This window comes from Rhinoderma darwinii, chromosome 1 (genome assembly GCF_050947455.1).
Source record: "Rhinoderma darwinii isolate aRhiDar2 chromosome 1, aRhiDar2.hap1, whole genome shotgun sequence".
Classification (NCBI taxonomy): domain Eukaryota; kingdom Metazoa; phylum Chordata; class Amphibia; order Anura; family Rhinodermatidae; genus Rhinoderma; species Rhinoderma darwinii.
Window position 1 is genome coordinate 402,135,888 of NC_134687.1, and position 24,446 is coordinate 402,160,333.

General features: G+C 40.1%; 1 protein-coding gene across 1 annotated transcript in view; it reads right to left on the reverse strand.

The window, feature by feature from the left end:
* Positions 1-1,242: 1,242 nt before the first annotated feature.
* The window catches only part of AUH (AU RNA binding methylglutaconyl-CoA hydratase), a 232,352-nt gene continuing 209,148 nt past the window's right edge, over positions 1,243-24,446 (reverse strand). Inside the window, exons 7-10 of the mRNA XM_075852664.1 lie at positions 12,431-12,618; positions 5,697-5,747; positions 3,636-3,683; positions 1,243-1,814 (exon numbers count right to left, since the gene is read on the reverse strand). Coding sequence (XP_075708779.1) covers positions 1,737-1,814; positions 3,636-3,683; positions 5,697-5,747; positions 12,431-12,618 — 365 coding nt within the window. The 3' untranslated portion in view covers positions 1,243-1,736. The remainder of the gene's footprint in view (positions 1,815-3,635; positions 3,684-5,696; positions 5,748-12,430; positions 12,619-24,446) is intronic.

The window sequence follows — 24,446 nt, forward strand, 5'->3', positions numbered from 1 at the left end:
ACCCTTTATTTTTCCATATCCACAGTAATAGGGGGAAAAGTGTCAAAAAGCGTCTGTAGGGCGGTGGGGGGCATGAATACATGAATAGACTTGGACTCATACTTGTAAATCCGCTATGTGTGAACCTAGCCTTACTTAGTACAATGCCTCACTGACTGCAATATATAGCTTCCCTGAGCTAAAGCTCAGGATGTATGTGTTGTTGTGCTGGTAAGACTTTCGCTCAAGATTTAAAGAGGCTCTGTCACCAGATTTTGCAACCCCTATCTGCTATTGCAGCAGATAGGCGCTGCAATGTAGATTACAGTAACGTTTTTATTTTTAAAAAACGAGCATTTTTGGCCAAGTTATGACCATTTTTTCGTATTTATGCAAATGAGGCTTACAAAAGTACAACTGGGCGTGTATTATGTGCGTACATCGGGGCGTGTTTACTACTTTTACTAGCTGGGCGTTGTGTATAGAAGTATCATCCACTTCTCTGCAGAACGCCCAGCTGCTGGCAGTGCAGATCTGTGACGTCACTCACAGGTCCTGCATCGTGTCGGCCACATCGGCACCAGAGGCTACAGTTGATTCTGCAGCAGCATCAGCATTTGCAGGTAAGTAGCTACATCGACTTACCTGCAAACGCCGATGCTGCTGCAGAATCATCTGTAGCCTCTGGTGCCGATGTGTCCTCGCTCGTCTGACACGATGCAGGACCTGTGAGTGACGTCACAGCGTGATCTCTGGAGAACACGGCTGTGTCTGCACTGCCAGAAGCTGGGCGTTCTGAAGAGAAGTGGATGATACTTCTATACACAACGCCCAGCTAGTAAAAGTAGTAAACACGCCCCGATGTACGCACATAATACACGCCCAGTTGTACTTTTACTTTTCAACACGCCCAGTTGTACTTTTGCAAGCCTCATTTGCATAAATACGAAAATGGTCATAACTTGGCCAAAACTGCTCGTTTTTTAAAAATAAAAACGTTACTGTAATCTACATTGCAGCGCCTATCTGCTGCAATAGCAGATAGGGGTTGCAAAATCTGGTGACAGAGCCTCTTTAAGGTCCCAGTGGATACAGTTTGTAGCAGCTTTCTTTCCATGACCAAGTTTGAAATGATCACAAGAACAAACAACTATTTAGCTTATGCCTGCTAAAACATGCATGCAATACACTGGTAATGTGGTTTCTAGTATTGTCTTTGATAATTGAACATTTACCATGAACTATTTAATCCACAACTCAGCATTTTCCAGTATAATAGAATTTATTGGTTCATACATCCCAATTGTGTTCTTAAACGGAAGATGCATTTTTATTGATAATATGAGTAATCATTTCTATGGCTTTATTTCACATTACTTCGATATTCTATGTATACAGAATTTCATTACTTACGATGCTGCTGAAGCAAAAAAGAAAAGAAAAGAAAGTGCTTGCCATTGTGCGTAGCTCTGAAACATACTAGTGTTTGCTGTCGAAGTCTCTCACATTTCAAGTAACTTAGAACAGGCAAATGAGTGACAGTGCATGTAGGCACAGGCTGTCCGAGACTATCAAAATGATCTGAAACACAAACTTCAAACAGGTACATGTAAGGGCTTATCCCAGATGCTGTAATGTTTTAAATTTTTACTTCAATGGTTGTGAAATTCCATGTACTGAGGCAAGGAACAGAAAGAAGGTCCCCATGACACTTCCCTTTCTACCCTTTTCTTAGGAAAGGTACTGTCGTGCTTTCCTTATTCTCCTATGTAACGCGGAGGCCTTTTTTCCTTAAATGCAAGTAAGCCTTCAATCCTATCCTTTGTTGGGATAACCTGTAAAAAGAGCAAAAAATAAATAAAAAAATCGAATATTTTTAAAGTTACAACAAATCAGAATGTAATTCAACAAAGTGGCAATGTCTAATGGATTTCAGGTTACACAGCAACTCATTGACTTACTTGTTAAAGGGGTCTCCTAAAACTTACTGACAAGTTAGAAGGGAAAATTGTGTTTAATGCAGCACTTTATGGATGCAAAGAATAGTCTTTATATCCTCTAAATCCTTCTCTAAATAAAGAGGTCACCTCTATTAGCCACAAGCGAGAACTGCTGCAAAAAGAAGTTCTCCCTCTGTTGGGCCTGGCTCATAGTAGTTGTAACCCCTGCAAGTAGCTCATTATTAAGGGAACTTTCAAGAGGGGAGGGGTTGTCCAAATCGGAGATCCTCTTTTAAAACGCTCTTATTTGAGCAAAAACATTAAGTCAAAATGTTGCCGACTAAATAATCATATTTCTAAATGCTGTAGTCTTATGGTGGAGACATCAGAAGGGTCAAAGCGGTAGAGGTACATAAAACGGGACTGCAACTAATGTGACTTTTCTGACATTTCAGAAGTTAACAGTTCAGGAAGCTAGGTGCAACCACAAGAGGAACAGAATAACCGTATAAATAGCGGCCACACGCCATGCGCCAGGGAAGAAAGTTGTACGAAGACTATCATATGAACATAATCTGGTCTACGCCACATAAAAATTAAAAAAAATATAATACAAGCATCATGTTGAACACACATTGCAAGAATATACCAGTAGCTGCTCCTTAAAGTTGCTACATTTTCTTGCATCTTTGTTTCGCAGCAAAAAAAGGCACAGAACCAAAAAGTGTATCAGTTTCTACAAATTTTCATCAAATTTTATGCGATCAATTTCTACAAGTTTGACATTTTAAAGGTATAGGATAGGTGTTTTCACCGCCTACTATCTGGAATCCGCATCAAGTGTTATCTTTAATATGAGGGTCATTTAAAATAAAAAAATGAACATAGTGTATATACAACATTTATCTAGGACTGTCACAAACAGAGCCATATTAATGTATATAGCTAAACCTGTCACCAAAGAAGAAGGACACATAAATCTGTATGTTCCACAGTTCTGTCAAAAACAAGATCTTTAATAATGTAACTGTCTCGGAATACCATTTTGAGTGACTGTTGACAAAGCGGCAAGCAGCAAAAAATGAAATAAAATGCCACTCGTGATAAAATAGCACAGATTCTACTTCTGTAAACAACAGCAATGCATATGGCGTGGAGCCTGAAATGAATGCTCAAATTAAAGCGCGGCCGTTTAGGAATCCTAAATTTAGCTAACTTGCATAAACACCATTTGCTGATTTTTGCGTGGGAGGTTTACATTATAAAAACAATAAGTCCTTCCTGTGGAAGAAATAAACAAACAACAAATAAAACAATTAAGAACGCCCCTGCAAATAATGAAATCTGAAAATGTCAAACCCCAATATCCAGTTCATTTAAATGTTCAAGTCCTGAAACAAGAAAATGTCACGCGGCTTCATGTCAGATAGCGCCTTGATACTGTTATCTTGTGTGGGGGGGGGGGGGGGGAGGAATGTGGGGGTTAATAGTCTGAATGCATCAGTGGAAAAATAATTGGAAATATATTACGTTACCATACTTTCTCACTCTTCACACACTGATAGTATAGTAGTGAGATTGTGCTGTCATTTGTACCTCCTTGCCCACTGTATATTCCTCATAATAAACCCATGTATTTCCATTTCTGTGATTCACCGTCATGATCTTCCTACTAGGTAACAAAGTCATGTCATTTGTTCATGCAGAAATACATACCTGAGCATAGCATGCTTCTTCTATCGCTAAACCAGTTGCCAAATCCACCTGCAATTACAAAGCATTTCTGGATTAATGTGTAAAAGTAAAGTACTATTGGACCTTTTGAAACCCGACGGAACCCATCGGGCGCCATTGGGTTCAGCTATTCTATTTTTATGACAGAACAGAAAAAGCAGATGTGAACGGAGCCTTAAATGTACAATGCTCTGATAGAGGTTGATGGGATGTTTGAGCAGAGCTACTCTGTTCTCCCTTTCCTGCACCAATCTTAGGCCTCATGCACACGAACGTAAAAACACCCGTGATTACGGGCCGCAGTTACGGCCCGTAATTACGGGCCCATAGACTTCTATTGGCCACGGGTACCTTCCCGTTTGCTTACGGGAAGGTGCCCGGGCCGTTGAAAAATATGGAACATGTCCTATTTCAGGCCAGAATTACTGCACGGGCAGGCTCATAGAAGTCTATGGGGCTCCCGTAATTACGGGTGGCTATGTGTGTGCACCCGTAATTACGGGAGCGTTGCTAGGCGACGTCAGGGCATAGTCACTGTCCAGGGTGCTGAAAGAGTTAACTGATCAGCAGTAACGCTTTCAGCACCCGGGACAGTTAACTTACCCAGAACTCCCTGCTTCTTCCTCCAGTCCGGCCTCCCGGGATGACGTTTCATCCCATGTGACCGCTGCAGCAAATCACAGGCCAATCACAGGCTGCAGCGGTCACATGGACTGCCGCGTCATCCAGGGAGGTCGGACTGGATGTCTAAAGAGGGACGCGTCACCAAGACAACGGCCGGGGTACGTATGAACTACTTTTACTTTTAATCGCTGTGGAAACTCTGCCCGAAAGGGCTGCCCCTTCTCTCTATCTAGCACTGATAGAGAAAAGGGGCTGCCGATTAGAACAGATAAAACGGGTCCGTAAATACGGGTGGAATACTGGTGACAACGGACCCGTATTTACATCAGTATTTACGGGAGGAAAAAAATAAGTTTGTGTGCATGGGGCCTTAGACAACTGATATTTGCAGAAAAAGCAGGGCATATGTAATCAAAGGCGGAGTCCCTACTAGTACCAGAGACATTTTAACCCCTAAACACCTGCGTATGAACATAAAAAATCTAGACATCACAAACTGGCCTTTAACAACTAGACAGACAAAGGACTGCATATTATCCACTGGATTCCCAGGGACAGAGTGATATCCCTAAACCACCGTAGACTGAAAACTAAATCAGTACAACAGTAATCGGACAAAAGACAAGTTGGTTCCCTGCTGGTTTCTCTTGGACTTCCGCCACTAGTTAACCAACGATAGGATCCCTACCTAGTGGGTTACCATAGGCAGAAAAATTGTCCACTGGCTCCCAAAGAGTACATGCTACCTATTTATATTCAAGTACAACCGTAATGCAAACCCCAGGAGCATATAACATAGCAGCAAGCAGCAGGCCTGGACCCAAGATGATTAAAGGGGTTATCTGGGGACCAAAAATTGCATTGAAATAATATATTTATGTGAAACTAAGTAACTAATATACTTTAATTAAAAATTCTGTGCTAAATGGTGCAGTTCAAACCTCATGAATTATTCAGGAAGTGCTGGAGCTTTTGTAATAGTGATGACGCTCCAACACGGCTCAGACAGTGACAGTGAAATTGGCAATGACATGGGCAGAAGTTGTGGAGTCCCCAGGCAGGGCATCAGCTGATGCTTTGCTCAGGGACTCCAGTGATAGGAAACCCCTGAATTGACCAAACATGGACGTCGGGAGCAGTGCTGGAGTCCCGAACAAAGCGCTAGCTGATGCTCTGCACGGGACTCAAGCAATAGGCAATGTGACAGTCACTTGCGGTCATGTTCACGAACAGCACATGAAGCAAGAGCTCAGTCACGTCGGGCCGTGTCGGAGCGTCATCACATATTATTGCAATGCAATTTTTCATCCCCGGATAACACCCTTTAAAGAAATGCATGTGGAGCGTAAGGAGGTAGATATATATATATATATATATATATATATATATATATGTAATAATGACATAACAGAAACTTACCTCAATGCCTTGGTTGATTGCTAGTTTAGCCATTCTCATTGCAATTGGCCCCTAGGATTTAAAAGTAATACATAGACAGTTATACAAAAGTTATATACTATGACAAGAAATAAGTTATGATGTACTTTACTAGATCAGGTTCAATAAGTAATATTGCAGGCTGAATTTAGCAGACATTAAAGTGCGGGGGCCCATTTTAATTCTTGCTGAAAATTTTGTGAAACCATAATTAGCAAATATAAATGGCTCTTTTATTACATGTGGAAATTAATCTTACCGTGTGGGGGCCCTATGGGGGCATGATACTGAAAGCAGGCACTATGGGGGCATGAAATGGTGTGCAGGGACATGATATTGTGTAGGGGAACTATGAAGGCAGGATACTGTGCAGGGGAGCTATAGTGGCATGATACTGTGGGTGGCGCAATGGAGGCAAGAGAATGTTTTGGGGTACTACAGGGGCATCAAATGTGTGGGGCCACTTTGTGGGGTCACTCTAGGAGCATTATACTGTGTGGGTACGCAAAATGAACTGGGTGTGTATGTACAGGGATTGGGCAGAGTTTGAATGTGCCACTGAATTATCCCTGTTTACGATCGTTGAATGTTGGAAGGTATGCTTTAAAGAGGCTCTGTCACCAGATTTTGCAACCCCTATCTGCTATTGCAGCAGATAGGCGCTGCAATGTAGATTACAGTAACGTTTTTATTTTTAAAAAACGAGCATTTTTGGCCAAGTTATGACCATTTTTGTAGTTATGCAAATGAGGCTTGCAAAAGTCCAAGTGGGTGTGTTTAAAAGTAAAAGTCCAAGTGGGTGTGTATTATGTGCGTACATCGGGGCGTTTTTAATACTTTCACTAGCTGGGCGCTCTGATGAGAAGTAACATCCTCTTCTCTTCAGAACGCCCAGCTTCTGACAGTGCAGATCTGTGACGTCACTCACAGGTCCTGCATCGTGACGGCCACATCGGCACCAGAGGCTACAGTTGATTCTGCAGCAGCATCAGCGTTTGCAGGTAAGTCGATCTTACCTGCAAACGCTGATGCTGCTGCAGAATCAACTGTAGCCTCTGGTGCCGATGTGGCCGTCACGATGCAGGACCTGTGAGTGACGTCACAGATCTGCACTGTCAGAAGCTGGGCGTTCTGAAGAGAAGAGGATGTTACTTCTCTTCAGAGCGCCCAGCTAGTGAAAGTATTAAAAACGCCCCGATGTACGCACATAATACACACCCACTTGGACTTTTACTTTTAAACACACCCACTTGGACTTTTGCAAGCCTCATTTGCATAACTACAAAAATGGTCATAACTTGGCCAAAAATGCTCGTTTTTTAAAAATAAAAACGTTACTGTAATCTACATTGCAGCGCCTATCTGCTGCAATAGCAGATAGGGGTTGCAAAATCTGGTGACAGAGCCTCTTTAAGCCTCATGCATACAAGCTTATTAAAAAAAAAAATTTTTGCTATACAAAACCCTAATACTTTGCCCATAACATTCTATGGGCCACTGCTCAAAATTGTGGCAATGTAGGCTTGGATATCATAATATCATGGATTGTTTTCTCCTCTAGAAGACATGTTTTTGTCTAAACCTTTGTTTTCAGTGCATCTATTGAAGGCTGTGAACTAGGATTTTTCAGACATTGTTATCAGAAATACATAGGTACTGCCTCAACCATACTCCCCAATGACATCAACACCATATTTCCCTGGGGAAGTGACCATTCCAGTGTGGGCACTACTTTTTTCTCTGTGTTGCTGCACCCATTAGGAAGCAAAAAAAGACATGACAGTGACACGAGAGAGGGGAGGAGAGCCTAGGAAACATGCTGATGTCATCACACATGTTAGGATTTTAAGAAAGTAAAACAGGTAACATGATTTATCAAGTTTTACAAAAACTTCCTGTTCTTTGGTGAAGAAAAACTGCTAAAATTTGGTACCCAAGTCCACAATCCCCAAATAGGTGGAAACAAATGCATACACAAAAGTATCATAATGGCTCTATGGCTCATACTGCTGTCTTGGAGCCCTGTGGCCATGGGTTCAAAGTTAACTAAAGTGCCCCTCACAAAACAATTATTTTAGGTTTTCGCAATTATTTACTACACATGTGGTATACTATTCTCCAAAATTATTAAATAAGTTTGGAAATAAAAAACAGACACAGTTAGGAGGATTTACTAATACTAAGGCCCCATGCACACGACCGTAAAAACGCCCATAATTACGGGACCATAGACTTCTATTGGCCATGGTTACCTTCCAGTTTGATTACGGGAAGGTGCCTGGGCCGTTGAAAAATATAGAACATGTCCTATTTCAGGCCGTAATTACGGCACAGGCAGGCCCATAGTAGTCTATGGGGCTCCCGTAATTACGGGTGGCTACGTGTGTGCACCCGTAATTACTGGAGCGTTGCTAGGCAACGTCAGGGGATTTAAATTTTTGAATAAAGAGAAGCAGAGAAAATGGTGTCTGAGCGATCATTTGACCCTTTTAAGGGGTTTGGACATGATTGTGACATCATTTTCAGCCCCCTTTATTTTACGGATCCGTAAATACGGGTGGAATACGGATGACAACGGACCCGTATTTATGGGCACAGCTCCGTAAATACGGGTTAAAAACGTGTGACAAAGGACCCGTGTTTACGGCCAGTATTTACGGGAGGGAAAAAATATGGTGAATGTGGCGAATTATAAATTTAGCGAATCTAGCTGGACATGCTAGACACGTTTCTCTTCCTTAAAGCACCTATTTGTAGGCTTAGCTGACGTACATTTTTTGTGCCAAAATTTTGGCACATTTCTGGCGCAGTCCCATTTTAGACTACTCCCCTTTCTACTAGACCACGTCCATTTCCCACAAAGTTACGCCACCTTGTCGAGCGTGTAAAAAAAAATGTGTCTAAAACCGTTAACAAATGTGGCACACAGCTTCTACACCAGAATTCTGGCGCATTTTGAATGGAAAATCTGCCCCAGTGTGTACAAAGTCTAAATGGATAGAATGTAGGTTGCGATTTTGGTGGGGTAATATTTTATTGGTTGAATTGTTACTCTTCAAAAGAGAATAAAAAATGTATCAATAAAAGGGTTAATGAACCTAGTAAGGGAAGCAACACACTACGGTTGCAAAACGGTTGATAACACCTTTAGATTCCCAATTCCATTATTAAGATATATTTAGTTGTCTAATGGATGAAGATAAGAACATTAACAAATGTCACAGAGTGTACAGCATGTTCTACATCTGTTTGTTCCACACGTAATACTTCGCTGTAAGTCAGCATAACATTGCGTCTGCAAAATAGAGATTTATCTGGAGCAACCCATAAGCGTGGCAATGACTGGACTGCAGGGAAAGCATATTAATTCATTTAACAAAGAGCAAACTACACATTTCTTTGGTTTGGCTTTGTTATATACAGTAAAATACTATATAATAAAAATAATTACTTCATTCTTGTTAAAGTAAAAAGTGTCTGCCTTTACTTGGGTAACTAAACCTTCAAAAAACTTCTGACATGTCATAGTGACATATCAGGAATCTTGACTGGTGGGGGTTCGAGCACGGAGACCCCCACTGATCGCTAAAACAAAGTAGCAGAAGCGCTCGGGTAAACGCTGAGCTGCTTAGTTTCTGATAGTTTTTTCTCGGAAAGCGGACCAATTGGTGTACAGGCTCAAAGACTTTCTATTGAGCCCGTACACCGATTGAATGGCTTTCCGTGAAGAGCCGATCAGAAACCAAGCGGCTCAGCGCTCACCGATCAAAACTTCTGATATGTTACTATGACATGAAAGACGTTTTTTGAAAGTTTAGCTACCCTTTAACATCATCTCACTATATTTTTTTTATATTAACCCCTTCACGACTGCCATACGGCTATTTACGTTCTAACTGCCGATGCCCCGTGCAGTTAGCACGAGTATAGACGTCGACAGCCTGGAACAGGTTTAGTGAGTGCAGTGCTGCTTCAGTGTGAGCAGCCCTGCACTAATCTATGTGTCGGCTCTCTATACAAGTGCCGACACCTCTTTGACTTCGTTTCATAAAAAAAAGATGTTGCTCACAATGAAGCAGTCCCACTTATCTCTTTCTCCCCCTGTGTGTCGACACCTCCCCCCTCCCTTGCTTCTGCCCAGAGATAATGGAGCCAGTGTGCTTCCTTATCTGGGCAGATAAGGTACGAAAAGTTTTGTTTTATCTCTTTAGTCTTCTTCTAAATTAGGCTAACTGAGCTGCAACAGTGTGTGTGTGTGTGTGTGTGTGTGTGTGTGTGTGTGTGTGTGTGTATATATATATATATTATATTATATTCACACACACACATAAATACCAGATAAATATATATAAAAAAAATACAAAAGTGTTTTTTTTTCAAATTTTTGGTGATTTGTCTGCTCATAATAAAAATGTAAAACATGGAATTAAACTAAGCTAGAAAATTAAAGCCTCATAATTCTTGTAAAAACAAAGTAAAAATAGTTGTGATATTCAAAGCAGTTGCAAAGATATTATCGTTTAAAGAAGTGAATATCAGAAATGGACAATTTTACCTGGACACAGGGGCATCAATGACCCTGGGTCATGAAAGGGTTAATCAGCTACTTAGTGACTAGGGGTCACAGCAGTTGGACCCCTGCCGATCAGACTTTGATGGCATTTCATACCCCTTTAACTGGTTGCCGACACAGGACGAGTATGCTCGTCCTGAGCGGCGAGCACTTCGCGCATTAGGACGAGCATACTCGTCCTGTGTGACAGCCGTCCCTGCGCGCGTCTGTGGGCGCGATCGACAGCGGGGCAACGGCTGTAATACACAGCCACGGCCCCGCTCTGACAGCGGAGAGGAGAGAAACATCTTCTCTCCGCTGTTAACCCTTTGAACGCCGCGATGACAGCTGATCGCGGCGTTCAAGGAGAGGGGACTGCACATTGATCGCGTCACAGAAAATAACTGTGACGCGATCAAAGCCCACAACTCGTATGGCCAGACAGCCCAGGGTCCAGTGAAGGACCCCAGGGCTGTCTGAACATATTTCCTGTTGTTAGGGCATACTGAGGTATGCCCTAACAACTGCCTGTGTACGATCAGTAACAGGCTAATGTACTGGCATATAGATCTATGCCAGTACATTACAGTTACAAAATCAAAATCAAAATGATAAATCCCTTTATGGGATTAAAAAAAAAAGTTAAATGAATGTAAAAAAAAAATAATGGTAAATAAATAAATAAAAAGTAAATAAAATACACAGAAACACACATTTTTTATAATAAATAAACTTTTTAAAATATAAGTCCCAAAACATAAAATAATATAGACATATTTGGTATCGCCACGACCGTAACAACCTGTACAACAAATGTATAACATTATTTATGATGATCGGTGTATGGTGTAAAAAAATAAATATTAAAACTGCAGCGGAACTGCTTTTTTTCTGCATTTTAATCTAATTAAAAATGTATAGAAATGAAACGATAATGTATTTGTACCAAAAAATGGTACGTACATAAAGTACAACTCGTCCCACAAAAAACAAAGTCTCATACAACTACGTCGTACAAAAAATAAAAGCGTTATGAGCGTCGGGATGCAAAGAGGGAAATGTAAAAAAAATTGCTCTGTCCTCAAGGCTAAAATTGGCCGTGTCCTTAAGGGGTTAAGAACCAAGGGAATGTTCTTGTTTTTGCCTCCTTGCATCAACCAAAACTTTTTTTTAGTTGTTTAGTCTTGTTTTTTGTGGTGCAAGTTGTAGATTTATTATGCATCATTTTGGGTTGCATTTAATATAGACTTTATTATATAATTTTTTCTTACTATAGCACAATATATTAAAAAAAAGTCGTTTGTCTCATGTTTTCTTTTACATTGTTCACCATTCACCTAGATTGACATGATAACTATGGTATGGGTTGATACCAATATCAAGATAACAAATATATGTATGTTTTTTTTACTGTTTATTGTAAAAAATTATAATTTTTTTGCACTTGTGCTCTTATTTTTTTTCTCTCAGTTAACTATTTTTTAAGTATTTTTTTAAAATCCCATTATCATCTCTTTTTATTGATTATCAAAGAAAGGAGTACTTTGTACAGAAAGGAGTACTTTGCATGGCAAGTTTTACTATTAAGCCAAAAAGAAACAGAAAAACCATGAAACGCAGGTCAGGTCAGCATTGGATTAATGTCATCCAAACACACATCATATTTCTAGATGACATTAAATTATCGACAGTGCAAATAAAATGCACAGGCATCTGTTAGGACATACCTATGGTGTGCGCTTAGCAGACATTCTTACAGGATGGGGGACTTTCTTAGGTCCAAGGCTGTCAGTACAAAACAATCAGCCGCAGAGATCATGATGTTCGAGACCAGACAAAGGGAGCCCTTTATTGATATTGATGGTGGTGCATAAGGGGTTAAATGGTTAGTGTAGGAGTCTACTGGTGATGTGCCCGCACTATCATTCTGGCATACATGTAAGGCATTTTGTAGGAAATACCTCTCGTTAGTAGTCTACACGTACGTAATTTTTCCCTGAGGAGTTAAAGACATGTTATTACAAGAGAAGACTTACTGGCTTGTGAACCCTCTTTATTACGTTAAACCAAGAGCCACATCTAGAAATGTTCTCGTAAAACCCTTTTGTACACAGAGGTTATCCAAACAACGACGCCTTTAAGAGTGTTCATATTTTTTCATTACCTGAGATATGAACTCCCTGGCTAAAGCAACAGCCCTCCGGTAAGCGGCGTCACCTTCGTCATTTTGTTCTACAACATGGTTGACCAAACCAATGGATTTTGCTTCATTGCCATCTAAGACACGTGCAGAGAATATAAGCTCCTTTGCCAAAGCAACGCCAACCACGCGTGGTAGACGCTGTGTTCCTCCTTAAAAAGAAGACAAATTTTACATGTATTTTTAGCGTGTAGTGTAAAAATGGGATTGCTAATTTCTTGTTGATCATGCAGTTAGGGAAAACACTAGTTCTAGTTACAAATTGACAAAAGTCAAGCTATTTTTATATAAAATGAAGTAAATATAAAGAATCTAAAAGACTTTGACGAATGTAGGTATAGATAAAATACATGGTCTGTGCGTGGTATAGATAGAATACATCTGGAGCAGGACTTTGTGGCATAAACCACAATGCAATCAAAGTAAATGTCTGATTTGTTGTGATGGTTTAACCCTTCTTGAAATGCTCCATTACAACAAATTCTCTTGGTACAAAGAAATGTTCTCTTGGGGCAATTATGAAATGTTAGTGTGATGAGCAGGATGACTGATCAATGAACTGATGAAATGGTTGGTTAGTCACGTTCTGACAAGGCAGATTTGCAATTTACCGAGATAACCCAGAGAGCGCCATCGGGCACATGAAACAGAGGATAGTACACTGCGCAGGGGTAGTGTAGCGAGCTTCATGTGCGCAATGTGCATGCATCCGATCCAGCCGTACTCCTCTCGGTGAGTTGTAAGTTACTTTGCTAATTATTCCCGAAATGTCTGTTTTTAACCTGGGCAGGTTTGGAATACTAAACCCCAGCGGCATGAACCACAGAATGTTGGTGGTTTAGTAGCTCCAAACCTAGTGACAGGTTCCCTTTAAGAAATATTAACATACAATTTTGGTGTCTACCTTTGAAAAGAAACATGCAGATAATTATATAACAAGCATTTTCAGTGAAGAGTGGCGTTGACGAGATTTATAAAGGTGCGGGTTCACTGTCACAAATACATAGACATACACAGAAATACATACATATAGAACGTCAAGAGCTGTGGAGAAGTGTCTGGCCAAATGCAATTCACTGTCCTTGTCCTGCATATGAACATGTGTAGGCTCCTTATATCATCAGAGGTCACAGGCTTTCCACATGTTGTAAGTCTAACAGTCAGGAGAGTGGTCTGTCTCCCTGTTTACTGAATTGGTTTTGGGAAAGCCGGTCCAAACTACAAGCCACAAAAGCCCAGTGCTGACGATGCCAAAGGAAAGGGGGCTTTACCAAGTAACCCACCTCTCTGTATGTTTCTAGAACGTCTACATTATACTTTATAACACGGCTTCTCAATCGTCTTCTACTGTGGCCTCACTAGCCATAACATGGCCATTGTTTGGGCCTCACTTTTGGTTGTAGTCCAACATTTAAAAATTACCTCATGGTTTCTAAAAGTTTGTCTCCTTAGCCCAGTAGAGAATTAAAATAACACAAAATGAGTGAGCTATGTTGCTAAATCAAAGATTGGTGCAGCCATAGAAAGACCTGTGCAGCTTATAATCACTTGTGTCAAAACTGCCTCTCCTGCTTCTCCTCACCAACAACTGGGGGGGCGACACACAGTAGGAGAAGCAGTGCTATATATTATGACATTAGCATACACTTTATGCCTGCATTAACCCCTTCCCACTGCAGCCACTTTTCACCTTCCTGACAGAGCCTTATTTTTCAAATATGACATATCTAACTTTCTGGTAATAACTTTGGAATGCTTTTACCTATCCAAGCGATTCTGAGAAGGTTTTCTCGTGACACATTGGACTTTAAAGGAAGGGTGTTGCAAAAAAAAAGTTTTTTATATAAATTTGCTTTTAGTGTTTTATTAAAAAATGTTTTATTTATTTGTGTTTTTGTGTTTTACTTTGTTCTGTCTTTTTCTTCTCTATGGGGGCTGCCATTTTTTTTTCATCTCTGTATGTGTCGATTAACGACACATACAGACATGGAATACGGCACATACAGCCCCATAGAGATTGCGAACGGGAGCCGTTCCATTCACTATGCTCTACGCTGTCTGTGTGGGAACGGCGCATGCGCCGCTCCCACACAGTCCAAAGGGAAGCTAGCTCCGGTTCCTGCCGTTACAAGAGGATGTCAGCTGTATTATACAGCTGACACCCGGGGATGATGGCACGGAATGAGCTTCTGAGCCCGTGTCATCCATTTGTCATAAGTATACGACAAATTGCGGGAAGCACTTGCTTTCCATGACGTATACTTATGACAAATGTCGGGAAGGTGTTAATGATGGTGATGGTGTCACATTGATGTTGTGGAGGCCACATGTGAACGCTTCTGTCTAACCCTAGTCTACACCTAAAAATGTATACTACAACACCCTATTTTCTAAATTAATCTTTGTCATGATGGATCAGCCAGTCATTTTACTAATATATTATAGTTGTCATGTGTGAACTTCAAGCTCACAAGAATAATATTGAATGATGAAGTCATTGATGCACTCTTATGTGATGTTCCCATTGGAGATAAGCAGTTACAAGAGGTGGTTTGCAGCCTCTTATTCCCCTCTTCCTGTTGAAGTAAACATGCACACTCTGCCAATCCAAGCAATAATTTTTATGGTTTTGGCCAATGGCTATTTCACGTGTGGCCAGTTTAAAGGAAAGGTTCACGTTTAACCCCTTTACTGCCAAGGAGATATGGAATACATCATGACTTTAAACAATTCCGCAACAAGCATATATGGACTAGAGCTTAGGTCTTGGTATCGTATTAAAGCCCAGAGTCTTAGCTTTTCAAAGAGGCTGAAAGCTCTAGGTGCAATATTCAGGGCGCAGCTCTCGTTTGAAGTCGGGGAGCAGCATGAAAAGTTTCGACATCGTGGGTGGGAGGGGGGAAGCTGCAAGTGAGAGCAGGAAGAAAGATCTCAGCCTGATCCTATCATCTCTCCACCTGTATAGCCTTATAGAGATATACAGGAACTTCTTCATGTTATCACCCCCCATGCCAATGAGAGAGAATATAGGTCACATTTAGAGGAGGGGGGTATCCCTCTACTACAGGGGTGAGAAAATGAGCACCTTATCACTTGTCGATTCCATGACTCGGATGATATTGGCATCTAGATCGCAGAGATTTTTCACCTATCCCTATTTCACTGCTTTGATGCAAAATTGCATTGTACAAGGCGCCCATGAGTGTAAAGTGCTGGGTGGAATTTTTACAATGTGCTAGGTGTCTACTTTCATAAAATATATTGATATGGTGGTGTAATATAATTTTTTTAATTTTTTAATTCAGGTTTTATTTGTGTATATGGCAAATGAAATGTGAAAATGGTCAGGGTAGCAAAAGGGTTAAACATTTTTTTAACAGGTCACTGAGATGTCAAAAGATGTCACCCGTGGGGCTGTTTCAGAAACTGATCTGTTCCCCTAAGGCCATGGACCTTAATCTTCTGTCTGTCCTTGGAAATCTGTATTGTGATGCAGTCCCATTGCAGTGAATGTGAAATATCTGTCTACAGACTTAGAAATCTGAGCCAAACGATGAAGGCGCATGTGGATCGGAGAATCGCCACAGCCCTATTCTTCTAGCAATCTTGGGGACACAGGGCATAGACAACCACCAATAACATCTTCTGCCATCTACATGCCTCAGTGCCAACTTACCGCACACCCTGATTACGTTTTCAGTCAAAGTATCTCATTACAACATCCTTATAATATTAACTAACTGAAGGCTTATATAGACAAACGTGTAATACGACCGTGCAACGCGCATGATTTTCACGTGCCTCGCACGGACCTATGTTAGTCTATGGGGCCGTGCAGACAGTCTGTGATTTTTACGCAGCGGGTGTCCGCTGCGTAAAACTCACAACATTTCCGTTCTTTGTGTGTATTTCACGCATCACGCACCCATTGAAGTCAATGGGTGCGTGAAAATCACGCGCAGCATACGGAAGCACTTCCGTGGGAAACGCGTGATTCGCGCAACAGCAGTAAAAACTGTGAATGAAAACAGAAATGCACCACGTGCTTTTCTGTTTACAAACATACAAACAGAGTGTCATAATGATGGCGGCTGCACGAAACTCACGCAGCCACGCATCATACGCGTCTGACACATGCAGCTGTTAAGTGCCTTTTGCGCGCGCAAAACGCACACGCTCGTGTAAATCCGGCCTAACTAACATTGTAATAGAGGAATTCAATTGTAGGTATGTTTTCATTGAATGTTACAAAATCTTACAATGTGTCAAATTATGTTTAGTGAAAAATAGGGGAGTCGTACGTCCTCATTACAAGTTTTCAACAAATGCAAATAAAGCTGTTATATATGTGGAAAGTACCTAGGCTTTTCCCTCAGTACTCTCCTTGACCTTATTAGAAAGTTAGTTGCAGCACAATGTTACCGAGAAATACTTCCTTATAGAGAGTTCGGTGGCATAAGCTTATTCTAGCAGATGCCAGATACCTTGTAAATGTTATGGCCCCTTCATTTTCAGGATCATGAGAAATACACTGCTAGAATTGTCTACACCATTAAAAGGGATGCCTTCTTTGGACAATCTTCTTTTAGATTATGGTGGGGGTCTTCATTTAAAAAAAGCCCCCATAATGAACGGTTGCCTGTGGATGAACCACTACACAAGTTCTCCTTTCTCACAATCATAAATACAGTATTGTTAAAAAAATATATATATAGCAGTCCAACATCATTAACCCGATAAATCAAAGGTTTTGGTAGAAGTGATATTTCTACATAGCAAATAATTTACTTGTAAGTGTAGTAGAAAAAAACCAGAGCCAACAATTAGTACATGCCGGTCATTCTAAGTAATTGAATCATTAATTGAAATCGGCTTGTTCAAAATAATAGCAGTGAAGGGGTTAAATTGGTGAAGTCATTCATTCTGTGGAATAACAGGTGTCAGTTTTGGCCCTTATTTAAGGTAGGAGGTTGGCAAATGTTGCACATGTTGGTTATAACGCATTTCTTTCTGAAATACTGGGGAAAATGGGTCGTTCCAGACATTATTCTGATGAAAAATGAACTTTGATTAAAAAGTTGATTGGAGAGGAAAAACAGAGAAGTGCAGTAAATTAGAAGCTGCTCAGCTAAAATAATGTCAAATGCCTTGAAGTGGCAACCAAAACCTGTTCGAATGGATCGAAGAATAGCCAAAATGGCAAAGGCTCAGCCAATGATCACCTCCAGAAAGATCAAAGAAGATCTGAAGTTACCAGTGAGTACTGCTACAATCAGAAGAGGATTAAGTGAAGCCAAGTTACCAGCAAGAACTCCCCACATGGTCCCGTTGTTAAAAATGTCCTGAATAGGTTAAACTTTGCCAAGAAACACATTGATGGGCCCAAAGAGAAATGGCACAGCATTTTGTGGAGTGATGAAAGCAAAATTGTTCTTTTTGGGACAAGTGGCCGCAAACAGTATGTCAGACGACCCCCGAATTTAAGCCACAGTACACTGTGAAGACAGTAAAGCATGGCGCTGCAAAAATCATGATATGGGGATGTTTCTCATACCATGGTGTTGGGCCTATTTATCGCATACAAGGGATCATGGATCAGTTTGAATATATCAAAATACTTTAGGAGATCATGTTGCCCAATTACAAAGAAGAAATGCCCTTGAAATGGGTGTTTCAATGCGACAATGACCCAAAACACACCAGTAAGAGAACAACATCTTGGTTACAGACAAACAGGATTGAGGTAATGGAGTGGCCAGCCCAATCCCCTGACCTCGGTCCCATAGAGAACTTGTGGGGTGACATAAAAAAATGCGGTTTAAGATGCAAAACCCAAAAATGCAGAAGAACTGTGAATGTCGTCCAATCTTCCTGGACTGGAATACCTGCTCAGAGGGGCCAGAAGTTGGTCGACTCCATGCAACACAGATGTCAAGCAGTTCTCAGAAACAATGGTTATGCCACTAAATATAAGTTCTCAGTGCTTGTGACTGTGAAATTTCTTTGAATAAGTTGTAAACTTCATACCTACATTATTGTGCACCTAGGACATCAGAAGAGCAAGGATTTTTTCAGGATTTGAGAAAAGAAACATGAAGAAAGCTAATTATTTAGAAAAATCTAGTTATTTAATGTCACCCATTTTTACTATATAAGATACAAAACAATTTTAGTTCTGAGTACAAAAGTTTATTTCCTGGTTTCTGGTACGAAGGGCGTTGGGTAAACCCTTTGGTCACAGCTCTGTCCGCTGCTGCACATTGTTCTTGACAGCAAACAGTCAATGGTCAACAAAAGCTATAAATCCCTTTCTCCTCATTCGAGTTCACCATTTGTCCAGTAGGAAGAGGAGCAGCAACAGGCTGACAAAAACACATGGGAGGAATTTAACAACATTTCTACGTCAGTTTTCTGGTGTAGAAGTCGGAAACACAGTTTCCACCCTTTTCGCCAATTTAAAAATATGGGTTCAGCTTAGCAGAAGGGGTGTGACTACCACCCACATTTACTATAATTGAAAATGGCAGAAATTATAGCGGTAATCTACGCCAGCTTCTGGCTGATGTAGATTTTATTCAGTGGCACACGGACAGCCGCAGATGCAACAAAGTTATTAATAGGTGTGCGCCTCTTAATAACTTTGTCGCATCTTAATCCAACTTGTTACTTATTAAGACATATGAAACGCCGGTATTAGTACATCTCCCCCATGGAGAACACATCTGTAGTTTGATTTTAAGATTTCTGGATAGTAATAATTAGGAAGAATTAGTTATATAGTTTGTCCCAACTTTACCCCCACCCCCTCTTCGCCTTTATTACGTTTATAACGTTTCATCTTTAAATCTGTTACTTTATCAATGCTTTCCCTTTAAAACAACTGGTGTCCTGAAATTAACCCTGGGGAACTATAGTGTATCACATAACTTTCTGGTTGCATGTTTCTATAAGTAGAGTAAAAAAAACAACTGACAAACAGTTACAAAACTATTACACAACAGCTTTTTCTTATGGGAACAGCATGCAATTCTGCTAAAAACAAACATCACAGTGAGATGAGGCAATACAACTTAACTGGAAATGAGTTCATTACTTTAGAAAATAAGGATCTTTTGTGGTAGTAAATGTAGTATCAATGTCATCCAATAGTTTTTCATAGTGTGTATATGGGATATTACATTACCAGATTAAGGAGGGGAATTCTAGGCGAAAGCTTTTATCTGCTACAACACGTAGCACGTAGTCACTGCACTATGTATTGTTTTATCTATTTCCCATATGACATATTCAGCAGCTCTGTACAGATTGCAATCACTCATACAAATCCCAGTATCTAGGAAGCCACACAATCTAATTCAAGGGAAGACTCCTTTACGAAATCCACCGTATATGTACAGCGAAAGTCGGATGGAGGAGTATGGAGCGGGGGTCAGCTGAATATTACAACTCAGACCCTGCTCTAACAGCTGGAATCAGAGATAACTACGATCCCGGACGTTTAACCACTTAAATACCGCACACAATAAAGACTCGGTTAGAAAAAGGGAAGATTTTTTTTTTTTTTTTGCTTTTAGCATTAATTAAATTCATAAAAATGATACTCTAAAGTATGCATACCGTAAAATGGTAAAAAATAGAAAGCATAACATATCCCACAAAAACGAAGGCCTTGTACAGTCCAGAATACAGAGACTAAAAAACGAAAAATGTGTCTGGTTCTTTAGCCCAAAAATAGTCTGGTCCTTAAGGGGTTAAGGACTCTCCATATGCCCTATTGGAATATATGGATTTTGTAACGGGGGGTGGTGGGATTCCTGCTCCGAGCTCCCCTCTATAAGCCACAGTCCCGGTCTGAAGGGCTGTAAATGAACTCTATATGTAACCTGTAAAATGGAGTTGCAAAGTGGACAAATGCTTTAACATTTATTAATTCTAGGACATATACACTTCTATTTTATGTGTAAATATAAAGGGCTTTCTGGACATAAAAAGACAAGACCCAATGGATTCACATTTTATCAAGCAATAAAAAAAAAAATTTTTACAACTCACCGTAAGAGCCTAATGAAAACTATTACAAGAATCTCTGGTAATAAACTTGGGAATATACTATAAGTTAGGATGTCTATTAATCTCTTAGCAAGATCTACTGTACACGTACAGTGGATGTGTGCGGTCACAATATGGGGCAGGCTCAGGAGCGGAGGATGCCGGCTGTTTCATACAGCTGATACTTGTCTGCAATTGCCGGGATCAGAGATAACTCCGATCCCTGCCGTTTAACCCCTCAGATGCCGCGGTCAATGGCGACTGCGGGCGTGGGATCCCTCTGTCCACCAATTGCCCACGACAAAATAGCAGGGGGACGAGCGGCTGCCATGTCAGACGGAGGCTTAATAGCAAAGCACAGAAAAAGGCAATACACTGCAATACGTAAGTATTGCATGAGTGATCTGACGATCACTGGCAAAGTCCCCTTGAGGGACTAAAAATAAAAAAATGTTTAATAAAATGTAAAAAAATAATTAACATAAGTAAAAGTTAATAAAAATGATCAAAAAGTTATATGTAACCCAAAATTATACCAAAAAATAAGCCCTCACAGAGCTCCATCGACTGAAAATTTTTAAAAAATATGGGTCTCAGGATAGGGTGACACAAAAAAATACAAAATAAAAACAATTTGTTTTTAAAAAATAAAGTAGCAAAACATAAATAAAACGATATAAATTTGGTATCACTGTATTCATACTGATCTGCAGAATAAAGCTAACATGTAATTTTTACCGCACAGGGAACGGCGTAAAAACGAAAACCAAAAAACGATGGCGGAATAGCGGTTTATTTTTTTCAATTCTACGGCTGTAGAAAACTAGCCCTATGTCGGAGGAAAAATAAAAGTTATGGCTCTTGGAATGCGGGGTGGAAATAATGAAACTGAAAAAAAACTTAAATTAAACCGCATCTCATAGAAGTCCAATTTAATTTAAAATAAGTATCCAGCAGCAATTTATCTGGAAGCAACATTGCAGGAATATATAATATATACATCTTGTCCGCTGAAGTCTAAACAGCATAAACATCAAATAATGTTATCACACACATAACAAACAGCAAGACTTCCAACAGATGTGTGTATCACGGAAAATAATATCGACAAAATCTGCAAAAGGAAAAAGAATTTGGGCATGTACTATTACAATATATCAAGCTACTATCCCTTTCATTTTATATTAATTTATACCTTTCACAATTATTATAATTTTTTTTATAATAGAATAATACTATTTAGGTAATTTCCCATAACATTAGTGTATGGTGATCAAACTAAAGTACCAAAAGAATTATATTTGTATTGCTTTATAGATGTCCTGAAGACGTACCGTAATACTAAGGGTATGTTCATACGGAGTGTTTTCGGCAGTTTTTCGGGCCGAAAAATCGGAAGCAGAACGCCTCCAAATATCTGCCCATTGATTTCAATGGGAAAACGGCGTAGCGTTCCGACGGGGGCGTAAAAAAACAGCCGCGAAAAAGAAGTGCATGTCACTTCTTCAGCCGTTTTTGGAGCCGTTTTTCATAGACTCTATAGAAAAACAGCTCCAAAAACAGCTGTTAAAAACTCCGCGAAAATCACGAGTGGCTTAAAAAACGTCTGAAAATCCAGAGCGGTTTTCCCTTGAAAACAGCTCCGTATATTCAGACTTTTTTTTATTTTGTGTGTGCACATACCCTAACAAAAAAAGCAAAAGCATATGATCAAGCACATCTAAAATATGGTTGCACAATATAAATATTAATAATTTGACAATCCACTAGCGGCCATGCGCCACCACATGCTCGCTGGCAGGTGCAAACACTTTCCATGCGGTGCTACATGGTGGCAAGCCTCCTCTTTGGCGGCTGGTGTGAAAATACACTGATACGTACACTGCATATTAAAAGGGAGTACCAGATTTATGGACATGCTGGCCATGATACGTAATGACTTCTCTATAGGGTAGGGAACTATTTAAGACAAGACAATGTTTAAGTAATAATGTGCATTGTTTTCCTTTGACTCTTGACCTGTGTCTGTAAAAAAATGCTTCAACCTTATCCATTGCCCTACTATAGTTCTGCATGGCCATTTTGAACTACACTTGCGGTTTGCGAGCCAATCATATGGTCAGTTGTTGCTTTTGTAGACTCTTATGAGAATTACGACCTGGAGTTTCCCTTTGGCATAGTCCGCAACTCTTTACAGGTGTTAACAACTGAAACAATCCTCCACATCACAGTTTAGACCTAAGACGATGTCAAGAGATTGATCCATGGGGTCCACCTCATAGTTAGCCAACTAACAATATCCTAGCATCAGTTCAGGAGGATAATCGCTATTGAAATAAAATACTCTGGCCTCCACGTCTTCTTTTCCATTACAATCACAACAACAATGCAGATGTAGTGTACAATAAGTTCATGCATCTATCCTTACAGACGCTTACCACGCATTATTTGAAACTGGACAGAGGGTGTCTTGCTCCTAGTTTTAATAAAATCTTATTCTCCAGGACCAGCCCTAGCACACTTTTATGAGCTGAAATCCAATTTGTTATAGACAATCAGCCTTACATATTATATACCATTGTCGGGATAAAAAAACACATGATACTCTACATAACTGATGTTATAGGTTCTTAGTAAAAGTCTGCGTAGCTCATTGACATCAGTCTTCTTCGTAAATAGCGGTCTCTACTGCATAGAGGGAAAAAAAGATGACATGTACACTAAATATTAAGGGCAATCTTTGATGTTTTTGTCCCAGGATACAAACTTTCCACCCATTATTGTTGTGAATAATATTTTTCTGGTGGTGAACACTGGCCATCAACATGTAACAATACACAGACATGGACTGTATGGTGTGGTTTATTCCATACATAGGAACTCATTTTTAATGTACATTGACTTTTACATAACGGAGTTAAAAATACAGTCTATTTCTCCCCTGTGACAAGGATTGAGATGGATATCAGTTGCACAGCTGAGAAAGCTACTGCATGTCCAATTTCCAGGACACAATGAAGCAGGACTTGTATGGATGGAACAAGTCCAATACAGATATGTAATTTATTACCTCAGCTTTCCAGCAACATTAAAGAAATGAGCGGCCAGGGGATATTTCTGCTTCTCTTTGTTTCGGTAAAACAATCTTAATCACAGTGTCATAAATTTAAAGGATTTGCCTGTCCAAATGTCAACAACATAAAAGCAGATCTGTGAAAAGGATAAAAAACACTTGTCTCCTTGTCTAAATGAACATTTTTAGATTTTTTTGTTTACAAAGACATCTGTTAGGAGAACAATTACGTTAGGGAACATTTATAACCTTTATAAATACAGTCATGTAGCGCCCGTAGCCCCTACCGGAGTAAGGCCTCAGGCACATGGCTGTAGCGGTGTGCACGGTCCGTGATTATGGCACGGACAACCTGCGGAGTGTCATCACACAAAATGTGCATTGATTTCAATGAGTCCAAACCGCAATTGCGCACCGTGTAAGGACATGTCCTACTTTTTTTTTTTGCCGTCCGGGCTCCAGGCAATGCACGGACAGTGGAAACCACGGTCGTGTGCATTGGCCCATACGTTAGCATGTGTTTTATACTATCCATAATTGCACATAGTATACGCATAAATGCACGGTGTGTGACTGATGCAAATAAAGTTATATAGAAATAAAGTTTTATAGAAATATTTTATATTCTGGGATTATGCCTTAGAAAGATCTCAAATATTTGCCTTGATAACACTTGTTTAGTTTTGGTCAGTAGATTACAATCAGACGTGTAACTTCTGGGCCCCAAAATCTGTAAGACTACATGCATGTGTTGCATATATTGCTGCGGAGAATACGCACCAAAACCACAGCGATACGCAGGAAATTCGCAGGTAAAAAGTTTTTATGCTGCGGGTTTTGGTGCGATTTTCCACAATA